The 19,397-nt window shown below is 36.0% G+C and overlaps 2 protein-coding genes across 5 annotated transcripts in view; one reads left to right on the plus strand and one right to left on the minus strand.

Moving 5' to 3' along the window:
- LOC110452570 (cAMP-dependent protein kinase type II regulatory subunit-like) overlaps positions 1 to 19,397 on the minus strand; it is a 215,194-nt gene that overhangs the window by 187,205 nt on the left and 8,592 nt on the right. The window lies entirely within an intron of this gene.
- On the plus strand, positions 12,323 to 16,422 carry LOC110451810. Its single transcript, XM_021500372.1, has 7 exons — positions 12,323 to 12,553; positions 13,077 to 13,599; positions 14,080 to 14,266; positions 14,680 to 14,937; positions 15,234 to 15,405; positions 15,674 to 15,822; positions 15,974 to 16,422. Exons 1-7 carry the CDS (start codon positions 12,348 to 12,350, stop codon positions 16,147 to 16,149), a joined length of 1,671 nt encoding a protein of 556 aa, XP_021356047.1. The 5' UTR covers positions 12,323 to 12,347; the 3' UTR covers positions 16,150 to 16,422.

Here is a 19,397-nt window from a genome sequence, read left to right on the forward strand (position 1 = left end):
TCCAGTCAAATATGGTTGATATCCATGGCATAGTTCTACAGAAGAAGTCGTTTGTAGCAATATAGCCAAATTGACCCCTTTTTGCCCCGCCCCTCAGCCCCCTGGGGGGTCAGCCCCATCATTTGTACAATTTTGAATCCCCACCACCTACAGACCCGTACACGTTCGCTGTTCCACCTTGGACGCAAACGGTACAGAAGTGCTACGCAAACGGTACGGAAATGCTACGCAAATGGTACGGAAATGGTACGCAAGTGCTACGCAAACGGTACGGAAGTGTTACGAAAACAGTACGGAAGTGCTACGGATGACGTTTACAAACGGTGATTCGTTTGTGGTGACAAGAACGGGTTTACATAAAAAGCGGAAGCATATAAAATATCTAAAACGAAACGAACATACCCACAATGCATAGGAATAAACGTCAGTACACTGTAGGCTACGAGGATAAAGGTCGATCAAATATTGGTACATGTAATATATCCATCACAAAGACCTGACGTACGCTAACAGATCAACGCGACACACAGATAATACTAAGTTGTGGTCAGAAGTATTTCCACCTGCTTACCGAATAAAATACTAATTGATATTGACAGTAAGTAAACTTGTTACGTGTTTTTTTATACGAGAAACGTAATAATTAATAAGCCTAAAAATAATTAAAAATGATATAATTTCAGACTCCTGTGTTAAGGATCCAGTACCTCTATTTCTGTTTTTTATATCGTCTTTAATACTTCCATACACTTTTAGATTTTCCGTAGGATTTGGAGACCGATAATGTGCTTACTTATTAGTACATGCAAATACATGCATCGGAGATTTGAAATGTGTACATGTTATACCATGTCTATTAATTAAATTTCATTCACAGATCAACCGGTTTTTTTTTATATACATCTTTTATTTTATTATGAAAATGTAGTTGATTCTTGTTTAAGTATACATTGTACGTGTATATTATTACGGGAGTTATTATATATATATTTTTTCAGTTTGAAAGGCAAGCTCGTGCATGTAGGAAACTATTATGAATAAGAAAAATAATATGTACTAAATATATGTAATTTTTACATTCATGATATGTACCTCTAGTATTAATAAAAATATAGGTTTTCTTTATCGATCATAAAAAATTTGGTATCTATACTGACTTTTCTACAGGTAAATCGTACCTGTCTGAATCCTGGTACAGGAGAAACTATGACTGTCTGGCACACCCTGAGGGGTGTGTACTACAGAGGGTATAGGGGTCTGCTGTCAGATAACTTAGGGACTGAGACCAGGTCAAACTTCAATATATCTACAATATGTATTTCTCCGTTTGTACATGTACGTTTGTACCTAAACAGGCGTGGATCAAGGAGTGTGCGGGCTTAGGGCGATAGCTTCCTGATCAGGGTCCAGGGGCAATTAGTCATTGGTAGAGTAGAGCAAAGTAAAAGGGTGTGGGTAGGGGGGTGGGTGGGGTTATTTAATAGATTTAACATATTTCACTTGGGGGGGGGGTATACATGCATATCTATGTGAGGATGCTCACAATCTCTTGTCTCTAGTTCCACATGAAAACGTTATGGCGTTGAGGGAAGATGATGATATTTTCCTGTAATTTCAAGTTAACTTGTCTCCATAATTAAGTAATTTTTGTGAAACTGGTGATGGGGAATAATACCGCACACAAAATCAAGTGAAAATGTTTGCTTTAAAGTATACGTCTCTCACCGTTGTCAGACTTTTTATAGACAACACCACAATAGATGAGTGGCAAAACTACATAACATTTTGATTGTCTGTGCTCAATACATGTAAGTGTAATTGCTACAATATTTCATATTTTGTCATGCATGTACGTATCCTCATCGCCTGGTTCAAGTTCAAGTTCTTTATTACTTAGAGTCGTTCGACTCACCAGTTACAAAGTAACAAAATTTGTGATATTAACTGTGCAAAATACAAAATAACATTACACAACATTACACAACATTACACACACTCACAATACAATTACAAGTGCAACTATACCTATTTATAAAAATTAGGTTCCTCTCGAATTTGCAAATTTCATATATTTCCCTAAGTTCGTTATTTCTTTTGAATTTTTCACACTCAAAAATCCTTTCAATTTAAATATGCTTGCTTTTTAATATAATTAGTTTTCAAAACTATTGCTCGCAAATCATAATGACATGATCTTCAACATCATCTAAATTTCAAACATTACTCACTCGAAGATTCAATGTTTTGATATCGCCCTTTTTCTAATTTTAAGTTATGAGGAGATTTTTTTTTGATTTCTTTCAGATATTCTTTTTGCATGGGTTTACGCAGGTAGTTTTGTAGATCAAAATGATCGTAAATATATCTATAAAAATTTGCTTTTCAGAATATTCTATTTTTTCTGCACATTCTTCTCTAAATATATCAATAAATCTTTCTTTAATTAGTTAATAAATCTTGTTGTCGTTAATATAAGATTTCCAAATATACCCTAGGCCAGGTTAATCCCAGCCTCTGATATATACTGTCCCCTGTGTAACTTGCTAAAGGCGCTAAGTGGTACTAATTGGTCAGCTGTAAAAGGTCAATTATCTTTTTCATTGAACCATGTAAGTTCATAGGTACAATAGCCCGAAACCGCTTGACTGATTTTTGACACCTTTATAATTACCACACACAGAGAGGGCACTCCGTTAACAAACTTATTATAGACAGAGACGTATTGTAATATTTACGTCTCTGCTATAGACAACAAGGAATCACACTCTATTTTCTCAGGAACTCAGTCACATGATGACAATAAAGTTATCTTCATAATGATTTTTTTAATGATTACTGAAAAATATCATAATTTTCAATAATCTGATATGAAAAGTTTGTTACGTATTAGGGTTAATATTCAGCCTTGCTCGCCGATACCAGAACTCATGATAAATTACTTTAAAAAAAAATAGAATAGTTTTGAAACAAATCATCTACGTGAGAATTTAAATATCCTAATAAGGGACATTTTTTTTTATTAAATTAGGAATTCCAAGTTCAAAATATTAGTTTACCTTGGTTAAGGCACTGTTGTGAAATGAAATTGTGCCTGCAAGTATTCAACCTTGCTCGCTGATAACAGAACTCATGATAGATTATCTTAAAAAAAATAGATTAGTTTTAAAACAAATCATCTACGTGAGAAGTTAAATATCCTAATAAGGGACATTTTTTTTTTATTAAATTAGGAATTCCAAGTTAAATATTAGTTAACCTTGGTTAAGGCACTGTTGTGAAATGAAATTGTGCCTGAGGCTGTCATTTCCTGATCGAGGATCAGCCAAAGTATCTTACCTGTAGGTTTTTACCTTGAACTGATTTACCTGTATACAGCTGTACGTGATGAATAGACAATGAACTGGATTAATTGACATGGACTAGATTGCCTTGAAATCACAGAATGTGAACTTGATCAGGTACAGCACATCAGAATCCAAATTTAAAGTGACCACAGGTGAATGGTCAATGCATTATCACTGCCTAGATTCTCAGGTATATAGATATCATATTGAAAGAAATGTATCTGTCAGCGAGTGGTCATGTTGCCCTAACAAACTTTATAACGGACACTTAAGTTGTTTATACCTTAAACAAGGGACAGGTCATTACCATATGGCCAGCGGTATGCCTGTTATTTAAATTACCCCTAAGGCCTGGCTGCTGGTGTGGGGAACACACAGTAGGCCCATGGGAGGAGGGCTGTTACGTCCATGTATATGTAAGCCGTCATTTTTGTAGGGTTTTTTTCCTTCAGACTATTATGATAGTTGGAATAATTTTCATGTAATGCGGTTTATAATGATTTTTTTTTACAATTTGTTTCGACAAATATATATTCCGTAAAATTTTCGACCGAACGTTTCACAAACGCTTTTTAAATAGAAAGATGTAGAAGCAAGTGCTACGGAAACGATACGGAAGTGCTACGGAAACGCTACGCAAATGCTACGGTAATGGTACGCTGAAAGTGGAACAGCGAACCTGTACGGGTCTGTACGAGTATTTTGTGTGCATTAAGAGAAGTTATGAGGAGATAAAGAGAGAAATCAGTAGATCTTGTTTACCTGTGGGCACAGAGCCAAATTTTAGCTAGCAGCCAATGTCGACCGCTCGCTGGCACATTTCACGCTGCGACATGACTGGTTATCATTTACCTGTGCTAGTCGCGAGACCAACGCTAACACTGCCATGTTACGTGTACATTCAGACGGCGATTTTGGCATTTTCGTGTATATCAGCTAATCGTAGTCAATAATCTAATAGAAAGTTATCTTCATGACGAAATCCTGTCAATTTGATGTAAAAATTATGACTATTGTTATCGTCCTATAATCCAGACCGAGTTGTCCCGGGCCGAGTTGTCTTATACTCTACCGAAACATATTCGTAACAGACGTAGTGATTGGTTGAATTGAACACACGCGGCCAATGATAACGAAGTTAATAAATATAGCAGGGGTCGTAATACGGCACAGCTAAAATGGCAGAGTTGAAAGACAGCTGGCCATGTTCGTTCTTGAAAAGAAGTGAAGGAGAAGATAAGAAACCTTCAAAGTATGCCAAGTAAGTAATATTTTTTCTTCAATCCTTGATTGTCTGTGCAATTTTAATTACAGAGTGTCAATCAATCATAATTTCGGCGTGAACTTATATTACAGTACATTTCACCTAATATCACGTCCGTTAATGTCACTCTTCGGTTATGATCATGTTTTTTTGATGCACCGTTTTTCCTGCTATATAATCTATGCAATTCAATTCTTTTATTATCACCTGATTTTATGTCGATTTCTCTTAATATCACTGTATTTTGGCCACAGTCACAAAAAGATACAGGTAAATGGCTGTAATGATTCATGACAAATGCCCCCGGGGACCTTCTGTCACACCTGGACGCGTTATGTAAACAACGCCGCGCCCTAACGGGGTATTTTTTACACCTGGCTGACTGTTAAACAATAGGTTGACCTTACATACTTGTTAACAGGATATTCACCTGTGGTTGGCTAGGCCAGGACAGTCTTACATCTGTAAACTTTTCTAATGCCAAGTGTGATGTAATCTTTCAACTAACATGCATGTGTACTATCACGTCTCCAGATTGAATTTACGTTGTCGTGAAGTAGGCATACAAGTGGATGGTCTTCCGTAAAATATGACGAATGTTGATTGAGATTAACATAAAGAGTGTCTTTCAAACAATAAGTTTCTTAAATTATTTAAGTTTGACCAAGGTTCACGTACAATACGAAAAAAACGTCTTTGTTTTGAATCTCAAATAACCCACGTACGATGCTGACATGGTGTTGTCGTAATTCTACCATATGCTGCTGGTGTAAAATCGTGATCTGCGAGAATTTATTCATTGCAAAATTAAGTCCTATGTTTAATTACACTTTCCAAATGTCGATGTACTAAAGAGATTACCTTTTGTGTTATCATTTATTGTTCAAACTATCGTAGGAGGTTACATTTTTCACTTCCCTCGTTTACGGCTGGTTTTACCCGATTTCATAACACGGCATCTGATTGCCTGGTGTTCTTATTTGCATATTGAGGTCATCCAATGAAATGCTACGTTTCAAAGGTAAAAGGTCACCGTACGATAGCGGTATTTAACATAGACAAACTCGCAGAAAAAGATGTCATACTTGCAGCAAATATCTAAAGAAATTAAACTATAAAAAGATGTTACTAGCGAAAGAACAGTATACAGTACACTTCAGGTGATTTGGTACTGAAACCCCGCGCGGGCGACAGTCGTCGCGCAGGCGAAGGGGATTAAAGCCCCACCGAGAAATCACACGAGCAAAGTCGCGGGGGGCCGCCCACCCCGCGCAGATGAGCGTTTGGGATTAACTTGTCAATCGGCAGCCAACAAATGTACTGTACATTGAATAGCACTGACAGTCCAGGATGCCCGAATGCTATATTTATATGCTGTATGCACGACTATTTCATGCAATACAGTATAGTAGTACAACGTGGTACGTCCGAAAAAATATCATTTACGTTCACGTCAGATTATCGGGTGGAAATCGGTCGGAATACAACAATTATGTAAGGTAACAATAACTAACGTCTCTGAGTAACACGAGGCTATCTTTCAGTTGTTTAAGCAGCACACGGTGTTTTGGATGGTCAGCTATTTGCACCAACCATCCTTGCTCTATTTCGTATTCGAAGTCAGAAGGTTGCATAAATTCACGAAAGAAAATCAGCTGCTTTCGACGACCTAGTTACAGGTGGCGCTGTTGATGTACATTACGTAATGCGATGTCAATCAGGTGAAGCCGAAATACTTTGACGAGTAACGGAGATGTGTAAAATTCTTCCATTTTCTTGTGTGTACACTTTGTTTGAAAGTTTATAGGGAAATATTACGAACCATTAAACGAAACAAAACGTCTCGTCTCCAATTAGCGTAGTGAAGCCTTGTGTCCGGTTGGCCTTCGAACTTGACAAAACAAACACAACACAGAATGATTTGGAGATATGCTTTCATCCCTAGAATTTAATATTTCGTCCAAATGTGACTGATTTTGGCTAGTCCATATTCTAACAGGCGGCGGCGACCCTTGACCCACAGCAGGTAGCTAGCTGCCTGCTAACAGGGTGCAGGGTGTCTCAAGTTGTCAAGCATGGTTAGCTTTACCATTCTACTTGTGTGTTAATGTACTGGACATATTCATCTTTAATGTATAAACAGGAAACTGTACTTGAAAATTATAGAACAATCTGGAACAATTTTGATTATAACAGTAAGAAGAGTCCAAGCGCCGGTTATTGTTTTGGCTAGTAAAAAAGGACGTTAGTGTCTCAAATATTGGACAAGCCTACCTGATCATTTGATGAGGTGAACTGTGACCTTGCTACTGACAATTACGCAAGAAGTTGAAGAACAAATCTTGCTGCAATCTCATGTCTTAGTTAATTATTGTTATTTTCATCGTGCAGGCGCGTAGCTTTCTAGCTATATGCAAATGAGTACACATAATTTTGATGAGTAAAAACATATTTAATATACGTGTATTTCAAACCTTTCTTGCGTAAGTAAAGTAAAAAATTTAAAAAAATCGCAATGAATACGTTTTCTAACTTTTTTTTTCCAAAATTAAAATCAGAGACATAAATTACGTCTGCTTAAATCTAATTGCCAAATTTCCAGAAAACACAGGAATTTGATCCAGAGACCTTGAATTCAAAAACTTTCCTTTGGGAGGCCAACCCCCATCTGGGCCTCGCACCCCCCACTACTTCCGCTACACTTATCATAAAAGCAATTAAGGAGTTTCCACCCTTCGTAATACACATGTTTTTCTTTTCGTATTTTCGTGTCGTCATTTCCGTATTGCGTATCGGGCATTCCATTACCGTGGTGTAAATTATAGTAACACCGGGTAAACAATAGTACACGTGCGTGACGATGATATGTCAACACCCGATATCGAGACTTAACTTGGAAATGTGTAATCACACGTACTTCAGAAATAAAGCTTATGATACAAAGACATTAATTAACTCACGGGCAAACACTGACATATGATCAGACGACTTCCAAGAAGGTCGTATATGAGGCGCATGGAATGCAGACTGATGTGTTTTGTTTACCGACCTCACCTGTACGTATCACGTGCTAACAGTAGTTCACAAGCTCTTGGTCGCTACGACTTTTGTTGTCGAGCGAGTTACGCTCTGTCAGATAAATCGGTTCACAAATGCAATTACAATAACTCTGTTAAAAAGTGGTTTGTAAAATATCAAGATCCCTATAAAATGCAAGTGCATGTGCGTGCACGTAATAACGGCATACCATGCGATAGCCTATGGTTACATATGTACCTGACATGTTAATATACCATGCGTAAGCAGGCTATGGAATGATGTCCAAAGTGTACATGATTGAGAGTAATTTTGTTCCATAAAAGAACAGTAAATTGACAATTAAATCTAGTAATTTAAATTACTTCCGTCGTTTTTTGGTATAGTAAAGAAAATAAGTGTCATTGTATAAATTCTATCCCTCTGCAAAAAGTTCCGTTTTTTTTCAAGGTAGACAACTCTCATCAGGATCAAAATTATTGTAAAATGTAAAATAAATTAATTATAAAGACTTTGTGTGCATTTGGTTCAATTTTTCAGTCTTTTTGTATGAAACTATGTGTCCTGTTTGCTTTTAGCTTGTATTTAGTAACTGTTATCCATACAATTTCAATAAAAAACGCTTTTTGTAACATGTTGTAGATATTTTATGATAAATAAAATATTTGTAGGGTTGATTAGCAATGTTTCTTTTCATTATTTTATTGTTGTTATAGTTTTGAACAATGCCACACGCTCAAAAAATGTAAAAGTGTTGAATTTGACAAAAATTCAATATTTCTGTATTTTTTACAAAAAAATCCCCAGTTTATCGGAATGCTTAGATTTTCATAAAATTTTCTCTACATAGTGACATAACCATTATGTGAAACTTTCATTGAATTCTGCTGGCTAATTGCGAAAGGGTGGAGCCTCCTTAACTTGAAACCATAGTTTCTCTCACCTGTGTTTAACACCTGCCAATCAAACTATTTTGATACAATGGAAAGTATCTTGCCTGGGGCTGTATATTCTGTACAGGAATGGCGATTTTAAAGAGAACTGCATTACAAGCATTTCTTATATGATACTAACAATACATACTCGGTACGATAACTAGTTTCATTATTTATATAACCCAACTTTTTTTGAGAAGGCAATTAACGCGGAAAAATATGCAACGGTCACTGGTCTACGATCAGAGTTGTACGATGTCTATATAAAGATCTAATTGTCCGTAACATAATTTTGAAAAAGAGTTTATGAAATATTCCAGAGATCGTTTTTCACTACTTTCTGTATTTAAAAAGTAGCACTCACTTCTCTGGAAATGGTACACATATTGTTGAATTCTCGTTATTTTTAGAGGAATAGAAAATTTCACATACATCTGATTAACAGAAAGTAAAAATAGAATGTAGAACAACTTGGAACTCTTCTTCGTTTGAGAAATAACACAGTTTTCTTAGACTCTCTGCCTTAAGTTCATTTTTGTTTTTACTCCATTCTCTTATCGTTGATCATAAGTTAGCAACTTAGATTCGGGAAATCTTACTGAAGCGACGAATTTCAATTTTGTGATATAGGTTCGATCTTGTTTACCCGTACTTTTTTTTGTTTCCTGAAAAATAAGTTAGAAATTATCTTATTTATTATAATAAAATCTATTGTAATAGTCGAAATGAAATAAATGTACATTTATACAAATATGGTAATCGGATGCTGGTTATCATTTTTGTTAAGCACGTGTGAAGTCTTCGAAAGTAATTTCCTAATTATATTCCATTTGTATTTGTAATTGTATATGTATTATTATTCTTAAACGGAAGAAATGAAGTTTATAGCATTTGGTTTGGAACGCAGGCATTGAACGAAACGTGAGATCAACAGATAGATGCGGATTTGTCTACGGAATATACGGCGGCGGCATTTTAAACTATTATAAACGTTTTTGTGTGAAATGACATTCATTGGAATTTTATTAAGTATTGATAATACATAGTTTTAACACATATCAGGATCATTTTGACACTATACCAACGTATGAAAATGGATCACAACGTTAGTTTGAATTTTTATAAAAACATCGACAGATTCTGTGGATCAAATCTAAGGACCGGCATGGACTTAATGCGATTGATTTTTCTTCAAAAAGTAATATACATAGAAACAACATATATTTGTTAAAAGTACGAAAATATCACAAAAACTGAAATATTCTTGTAGGAATATGAGCTGGTCTTACGATGATATTGTGTATGTCATGTATATATATATAATTTATACATGACCATCCGTGAAGGAATACGGTATATTAGACGAATTTAAATTGAAACCTAACAGTGTCAAAGAGGTCATAATTAAAGAAATGCAATACAGGTAACTTTCAAAACGTAGTTGGTTTAAAACTTCTAAATAATATTCAAATTTAAAGTGTACCCTGAACGTTTTTCAGTATCAAGTTACAAATATTGTTCATATTATACAATAAAATGCTTAGGAAGTGCGAACGTCGTAGTTGACTCCGTTTACGAGATATTGAGATTTTTGTGAAAAGCACACCTTTGGCTCAGCGGCGATAACCTCGTTTTGGGGTAGCCGCAACCTGTGACGTCACAAGTTCAACGCGATCAAAACAGCCATATTGGATTACATAGGGGAAGCTCCAATCGCGCGAATGTAAGCCGTTATTATGATGTATTCTGTAATCAGTTTTTGGTGAAAGTAATATACATGTGTTTGTAATTAAGTATATCATACATGTCAACGATTATTTTAACAATTAAGTGCTAAAATGAGTTCATATCGAGGAGGCAAACGATGTGCTGCATACGGATGTCCGAACACGCCTGTGGATGGGGTATCATTACATGCGTTTCCATTAAACCGTGCAGCTCAATGTAAACAGTGGACACAATTTGTGATGAAAAAGAGGGACAAATGGACAGGACCTACAAAATATTCGTACCTGTGTTCGAAACACTTTGAAGACAGTGCATATCCTCTGAAGTACACCATCATGAGAACCATGGATCAGACTCCCCCAAGAAAGAGATGTTTAAATGAGGATGCAATCCCTACAATTCAAGCGGATTCAGATACAGTTGATGTCGTCAACCTGATGCCAATACACCAGTCAACACCTAAGGTCAAGAAACTGAGGACAGGTTACTTAAAACGCGAGAACAGCAGGGTAAGTCTCCAACAGATTCCGAACAAATCTTGAACATAAGTCATAACTAACAAATCATTCTGATTCTTTCATGAATTACGAGAAAAGGTCCTATTAAATGTCTTATGAATAAGGAGTACTACATGTACTATGTTGGTCTACCGTCTAGGTCTAATGAGTGTATAGAACCATAGGAGCCTGAAGTTCTGTCAATAATGAATAATAATAGTAATACAAAAAAATACCCCTAATATATGCTTAAAAAATAGACATGTCTATTTTTTTAAGAATGTTAGAGGTATTTTTTTTTCAGGCTCCTATGATAGAACCTACTGTCAGTGTAGACTAGGCATACATACTGGTTTTCACAAAATCTCTGTTCCCTTGTCAGGTGATTAGCTGCACGCTTTTACTGTATGTTGGTATACATGTGGAGCCACAAAAAAATCAAACATAAAATTAAAACAAAACAACACTTGCACACACCCATAATTGCCACACTATCAAGGCCCTGCCCACAGGGGCACGCAGACACTTCTATTGATCTTTTTAGACTTTCAGTCACTGGGCACGTTATTTATATTCCAATACATGTATTGGGATATAACATACCAAACGACTGCAAGTCTAACAAGATCAATATTGATAGCAGTTGTTTGCCCCTGTGTTCTGCCCTGGGCCCATTCCTAACTAATCCACTCAAAACAAGGGCTAGCTAGGCCCTGCTTGTAAGATGCTTTTGATGAAATTCTGAGGTGAAACAGATAAAATTCAAGAATACCTGAAACTCGAAACACTATTGAATAATATTTGTAAGCTTCATATTTATGTTATTTTTTTACGAACAGATAGCCCTTCAGTACCAGTCTGAAACACATTCAGAGCCAGTGTCAACATTTTGTACACCGACAGAGGATAATGATATGGAAACTGAGGAAGACATCACACCTAGTACAGTGGAGCAGGTATAATACAAAGTTCTATTTAATTGAAATAAGTAAAATAAACTTCAGGTCATTTAATGTGGTATTCATCATTTTGATCACAATTCAGAGTATGCATCAGCCATTATATATGAATACAAATAGGCTGAAAAACTTAATTTTGTGGTTTTGTAAAGCATTGTGTTTATAGATTATGATTATTAAAACATAACCAACTAAACTGTTTCTGAACAGACAACCCTGTCACAGACGTTGCTAACGAGGTCATGTGCTACACAGCTGTCATACAAACGACCACAGGGAAGAAGTGTCCGTATTCAAGTCAAACCACACATGACAGAGACAGGTATTGTCATGAAATAAGGCTGTCTAAAGCTGCAGGCAAACTATGCGAGAAGAAAATAATGATTGAAGATCATATGGTTAATTTCTTTAATGCCAACCCATATGCACAATATACAGAAAGGGTGAAAAAATTAAACTAATCATAATTCCTTTTAAATAAAGCCACCCTTCCTAGTGTTGTCCATGCAAAACTGCATACTAATGAACTTATATTGTTTGATTATTTTTATCTAGGATGTCAGACTGTGCCACAGAAGCCCAAAATGAGAAGTGTGCAGACTCAGTGCAACCTTTTAAAGCCACACACCCTTCTGTCAAAGCCTGAACCCCCATTAGTCTCCAATGAGGAGCTTGACCAGTCATGGACTTCAACAAATCTGCAGGAAGACTCCCATGATTTGTCCTTTATCCCATCTGAATCTGATCACACTGAAGCCGAGTCTGACTGTGGTCTTGATGATGAAAACATGTAAGATTTTTATAATTTATAATTTACCATGCATATATATAAAAGTATAATCTATATTTTTGATATACAATAATACATGCAAATAGCATGCTGGTTTTTTAATGCAATAAATAATTATGAAGTAATCAATGTACAAGTTACACCATTGAAAGTGTGAAAAATGCTGCTGAATGTAAAGTATTATAACCATTTCGTAAATAAATTATATACATACATTTTGTGTCATTGTATAGCAAAATTTTAATTTAATTTGTGATCAACTCTTTTGTTATTGTTTCCTTTTTAGTGAAGTATAGGAAAGGTGGTTGTTTAGTTTCAAATGAGGTCCATAAACAATACACTAGCAACCTGGCCTGTCATATTTATACATGTGTTTCATTCACACCTGTCTAAGTCTATAGATAATTATCTGTGTTTCAGTAATTTCTATTTGTAGATCAACATTTATGTATTTATGCAAGTTATTTGTAACAAAACATCTGAAACAAACAAAATTTAAATTATTTACTTGTTTATATTACAGGCATGAAGGAAGTGGTAGACTGTTTTTAGTATCGGAGGTTAACCTACTACAGTTATTCATGACCTGCTTTAGATGTTCTTCACCTGCCTTGGGCAACCTGACTCATGTTATCGGTACTATGGTTAAAGTGGAACAGAACTGTGGAGTGTGTGGATATAGTTGGAACTGGATCAGCCAGCCCATGATTGGATCAATTCCATCTGGAAATCTGAAACTGTCTTGTGGAATTCTGTTTGCTGGATCATTACCATCAAAGTCTTTAAGAATATTTGACTTCATGAATGTTTCTTCAATTTCAAATGACACATTCTTGAAACACCAAAGACATTACCTGCAACCTGCTATTCTGGATGTTTGGGAAAGCAATAGATTCAGGCACATACAGGAGATACAATGTGATGGGAGGAAGATCTCTATTGGTGGTGATGGGCGTTGTGATACACCAGGCCATTCAGCAAAGTTTGGCAGTTATTCTGTAATGGATTTGGATGACGGAAGGGTCCTTGATGTACAGCTAGTTCAGGTATTAAGTAGGAAGAAAGAGGTTGATGAATATCTTCCTTATTAGTCCCCCACAGTGTGTGTGTGTCTATTGTTTTGCGTCGTGTCCATCCGTCCTTCTGCTATCTTGTCTGGGCTCTATCGCCTACACTACTTGTCACTGGAACTTCATACTTGGGGTATGGGTTCACCTTGGTGAGACAGTGTGTCATGTATCAAAATTTGGTCACTCTGACCTACATTTTGACCTTTGACATACATCAAAGCAAAGTTTTGTCTGGGCTCTATCTCCTACACTACTATTTTATTACGAATTTATCATCTGTGCATTCTTGGCATATAATTTCACATCCGGTGGGGGACTGTAATTTGCCGAATTGTCTTGTTAAATTTGTTGTTTGTTTTCGTGACTGGTTGCAAATATATTTTTTAATATCCATGGATAAAACTTTAAAAAGATAAGGAATGAGCAATTCCTAAATATGCATTTTTTTCTTTATAGAGCAATGAAGTGAAATCCAGTTGCCACATGGAGAAGGAGGGATTGTCACGGAGTGTTGCCTTTCTACGTAGCCAGGACATTCAAATTGACACCATAGTGACCGATAGACATGTCCAAATAAGAAAGTGGGTGCGTGAAAACATGGCTGGAACAAAACATTGTGTAGATGTGTGGCATGTTGCAAAAGGTGAGAGACATAGTGCCCTAGCGATTTTTTGTCAAAACTAAAGAAAATAGGAATGATAATGGAGAAGATATTTATTTATAAATAACATTTCTCTTCAGGCTCTTGTTCAAATATTGCAAAAGGATTGGGGACACGTACTCCTATACTTTTGATCAAACTAATATCATATCTTTTAAAATAATTCATTAATTTTGTATAAAATGAATTGCTACTTTCTGGCACATGCTTGGGACTTATACCATGTAAAAAAAATACAGAAAAAAACCCAAGGAAAGTAATGGAAAGTTGGCGATTACATACAATAGCTACTAATCCTTTTTCTGTTGGGGTTTTATTTTTACTTTTCCATCCAATTGTAATGTGATCATTTATCATGTTTAACATTAGGATTTATTTTTTTTGATTTTTTTCAGGTCTCAAAAAAAAACTTGTTGCTATGGCAAAAGAAAAAGAGTGTGAAGATCTTCATAAATGGATTAAAAGCATATCCAACCATATATACTGGGTGGCAGCCTCAACTCCAAGTGGTGACAAAGAGGTAATGTGGCAGAAGTGGGCTTCACTTGAAAACCACATCCAAAACATACATGAAGGACATGGAAGCCAGTTTCCTCGGTGCCTTCATGCTAATCTCAATGAACAAGAAAGGAGGAGGAAATGGCTCAAACCAGGTAGGAAGTTCATATCGAAGTTAACATGAACATGGCAATAGCATTTATATATGTATTTTGTATTATGCATTGTCATTTGACAAGGCTCGAATGAGTAACATAGCATGTATGTATTTCCAATATCAAATTAGGCCTGGGTTATGTATTTGTAATTGGCAGAAAATGGGGGTTATCAATATGTTTTTACTTGTGTATATATATAGGTAGATATGATGTGTAAACAACCTACTGGAGACATGTAAAAACAGGAACTTCTTGTTTTATAACGTGAACAATTGATTTGTTTCTATTGTCAGGGTGCAAAAGTATGGTGAAATTGGAGAAACTCATTGGCTCCAGACAGATGAAGCTTGATATTCCAATGTTATCAACAGGCCACCAGACATCAGAGTTGGAGGGGTACCACTCAGTGGTTAACCACTTTGCTCCAAAGATGCATGGTTTTTCGTATAATGGAATGATGTGCCGGTAACTACATTTTTCAATTATTTCAACCATTATAGTTCATCTGTCAATGTGTTCAACACAGAAGTGTTAAATACATTTTCACTGTCCTTAAACACTGTGAAGAAATATATATATTTTAATCTCAAATTTGTCCAAGGGGTGGGGACATTAATTATCAACATAACCATCATTTGTGTCATAAATCTACTGGCTTCATTTCTGATCTTTTTTATAGAAAAATTATCAAATAGGTTAAATGAGAATTTATGAATATAACTTCTTTTTCCAGACTTCTACTTGCTGCACTCCATTTCAACGAAAATAGTGGAAGGGAACAAGCTGTCACAAGCCAAGGAGAGCTCTGTTACAAGATCGTCTTTCCCAAACACAAGAAGGGTGGCTATACTTTGAGGGAAGTGAAAACAGAGCCAACATTCAGTAAGTATAAAATTATTTATTAAGGACATACAATAGTGAACGCAGAATATATAAAGAAGAACAATGTTAAATTAGATTCACATGTATTTTTTCGGATTATTTAAATAAATGATAATATACAAACATTTGACACTATAGTTTCTGCTTTTAGACTATGTCCAGGAACTGACAGGCAACGTCTTCACGAGGACAGCTGCCTGCAGCATGACACAATCACACCACGCAATGCTTGCACACCCACCACCGCCTTTGTGCAATTCTTTTGAGAGACCAGTGAAGGAACAGGCTGTGTCCACATTCCAATCACGTTTTGGCAATCATGAGTAGAGGCGTCACGATTTACCGCGATGCACTTGTCACACGATTATTTATGTTCGATTCACGACATATTTTTCCGGATTTTCAATATGTCGCAATCTGAATATTAGTGTATGCCGCTTCAGCCGAAATGTCAAAAGTGTGGAAACAATTCGGGTTTCAATGTATCGACTGCTTATATATCTCATTTTGTTTATATTTTAAAATAAAGGTGCATCGAATCGTTGTGTAAATATCAAGATAAGTATCCAATCGTAGGTAAAGTGTACGTGACAGCTCTAATCATGAGTAATTGAAGCCAGTGTATGCATCATCTTCAGCTGGAAATGTGCTCCGTATTGCCGACACTGCACATGAAGGAAGAGGAACTCTGACCTTTTTCCCAAGAAATCCCCAACACCAACGAACAAGTTGTCGATAGGCAGTGTATCTGTAACGCCTGAAAAAGAAATGTGACATTACACTTTCAGTAGCGAACAATATACTATGAACCTGTGCAAAACACTTTTTTTGGTCTTTTATTACAGGGGTTTGCTGTGCGTGTATATATATATGCAATTCTTACTTTGGACTCTCTGGTATATTCCCATTGTGGTATTGTTTGTAACTCTGTTTGTAAGACAAATACATCCAGGCATACTGGGCGAAATCCTGGGTGCTCTGTAATACAGGCAAGACCCTCTACTTTATCTCGTGTTTCCTGTACACGCATAATTTCTCCGCAACACACACATTCTGGCAGAGTTGGCATAACCTGACATCTTTGGCATTGACACCTAACAAAGATGAAAAAAATAGATTTGCATTAAGAAAAAGATAATACTCATTTCTATAGTCTTCTTGCAATGACAATGTACAAACAATTACTGACAATGACAACTTTAGAAACCCATACGAAGGAAAAAAAATGAAGCTCAAAAAGGGCTTGAATATTGCAGTATCTTGCACTTCAAACGAACCTTTTTTTAGGATATTACCATTTTATGACGCACTTTGAAATTTATATCATAGTCGTCGCAAGCGCCATTTTTAAAAACGTAAACAAAACACTGACTTTTGAGTTTGAAATAAGTTTTCTTGTGCTATATTTGAACTAAAAATTAATTATCTGTAGACAAAAAAAACACATGGCTAACTTTTCTTAAGGATTGTTTAACTGATATGTTGACACATTGACGATAAAAAGTATTTACGAAAAAAGTGATTCGATTTATGTACTGATCAGACTTGGGTCCCGCCACCTTATATAACGTATCGGTGGTTAATAAAATTCGTTATGCAACTGTTTGTCGGTATTTTGTTGTTTATTCGTCAACCAAATATTAGGATAAAATAATATGTCAATTTGTAATTTATATGGAATGTAATGGGGGATAATTACCAGTCGGTGTTTCCCAATTGGTCGTCGTTGGGAGCTTCATCCGAGTCGTCACTTTGGCTTCCATTCAGCTCTGTGTCTGAGATTTCCGGTTCAAACTGATACGGTTGGATGCCGTCTTCAACATTCTCACGTTCGTCATAATCTGATGCCTCAAAACTCATATCCAACTCGCAATCGGACGCTGCACTACTCTCGCTGTCACTGATTCCTTCCATGATGGCTGTCATTCGGTTGAACTTGTGACGTCACAGCCGAAAATCGTCCAATTCACCGGAAGTAACGATTACGCTAATTAGCGGGAAAACGACAGGTGCAAATCGCACACTTCACGTGTCTGTATCTCGGAACTGAGTTGACCGATTTCGATGCGGTTTTCGATATTTTTGTTTTTAGATCATATATATTGATGTTATATGCATTTGTATTTTCGTTCAGGGTACACTTTAATTCTGATTTTGTTTTATATATAATTTTGCATTGCAAAAGTTACACATGAAATCATACGAATACTTGTTGTCTCCGATTGTTACACACGGAATAAAATAAGATGAGGTAACTTGAAATTAGCGAGGTCCATGTTACAGGAAGGAGAAACCATATTAAACATTTATTTAAAGTGTAGACTTGTAAGGACCAATATTTTCATTCTGTTCATAATTTAATACAACCTTCTTTTTTATTTTTCATTTCTACAAGCACAATTTTTTTTTACGAAATTTGGGGAATTGAGGGGGTNTTTTGGGTGATTTCACAGTGCAGGGACAGTCGGCTTGTCCGCCTCGGTAGATTTTTCAATAAACTTATGTTGATCAGTAAACTGTGATAACATTTTATACAATGTATACTAAACGGAGACACTTATAATGATGTGTTAATTAACGTACCGGTCCTTTTCAATTATAATCTAGATTGTTTAAAGGGGAAATCGTGTAATCTAGTCAAATTAACCGACACTTGCACATCGTAAATGTTGCCCCAATATACGTCTATTGGACAAAGACGAAATGTTTATCACGTTACAAGGCAATGCTACTTTATATTAAGCATACATGGGTAATTTTAAATAGATCTCGTGGAACTCGTTTCTTTTTAAATATCCACTACAAGACGGGTTTTCCCCCCTAGTATGTGCTGGCATTTCTTTTCCGTTCGGGAAATTCAAGTAGCGCTTTCTGTTCGGTGTGCCGATTGTAACTGTGCATCTGTGGTACCGTAGACAGGAACAGCGGACACAGCAGACATATATGGCCCAAAGTTTTAATAAAACTTGAACTAGTAATATACTGTATTTTCTCTGTCCAGACTTAATCCCCATCACCCATGAACGCGGGATAGTCGTGGAGGGCTTATCAATGTAAAGCCGGCGGATCTACCTTGATATAGCCGGCGTTTCTTCCGCGATCATCCCGCGGCTACGAGCGACAGGGATTAAAATTTGTCGCTCGGCGGGCGACTGAGTACCAAATCACCTCACGCGTACTGTATATATCAAGATAAATGTAAATATTTACCAAGTCTCATGTTTACAATTGAATTTGATGCAGAATATCAATTACGATCGTACTGATCGTCATTTTGCTACTAACTATATGAAATGTAACTGCATACTGAAATAAATTACAAAGAATATATTTATTTCTATACTTATTTACATATACTATATTTCAACTAGAGTAAAGAACAAGGTTAGTTACAAAATATCTTTATTTTACAATCTTCTTCGTAGAACCACAACACTTAGGCATTTGACTAAGTTCAGAAAATACGTATTCTGTTTATGTCATGTTTCTGTTAATATCATGGGTTTTTTCTGACAAATTGGAATTGATATTAAGCGAAATCTACTGTATTTCAATAGGTTGGGGGGTTTTTTTTG

This window comes from Mizuhopecten yessoensis, unplaced genomic scaffold (assembly GCF_002113885.1).
Source record: "Mizuhopecten yessoensis strain PY_sf001 unplaced genomic scaffold, ASM211388v2 scaffold25, whole genome shotgun sequence".
Lineage (NCBI taxonomy): Eukaryota > Metazoa > Mollusca > Bivalvia > Pectinida > Pectinidae > Mizuhopecten > Mizuhopecten yessoensis.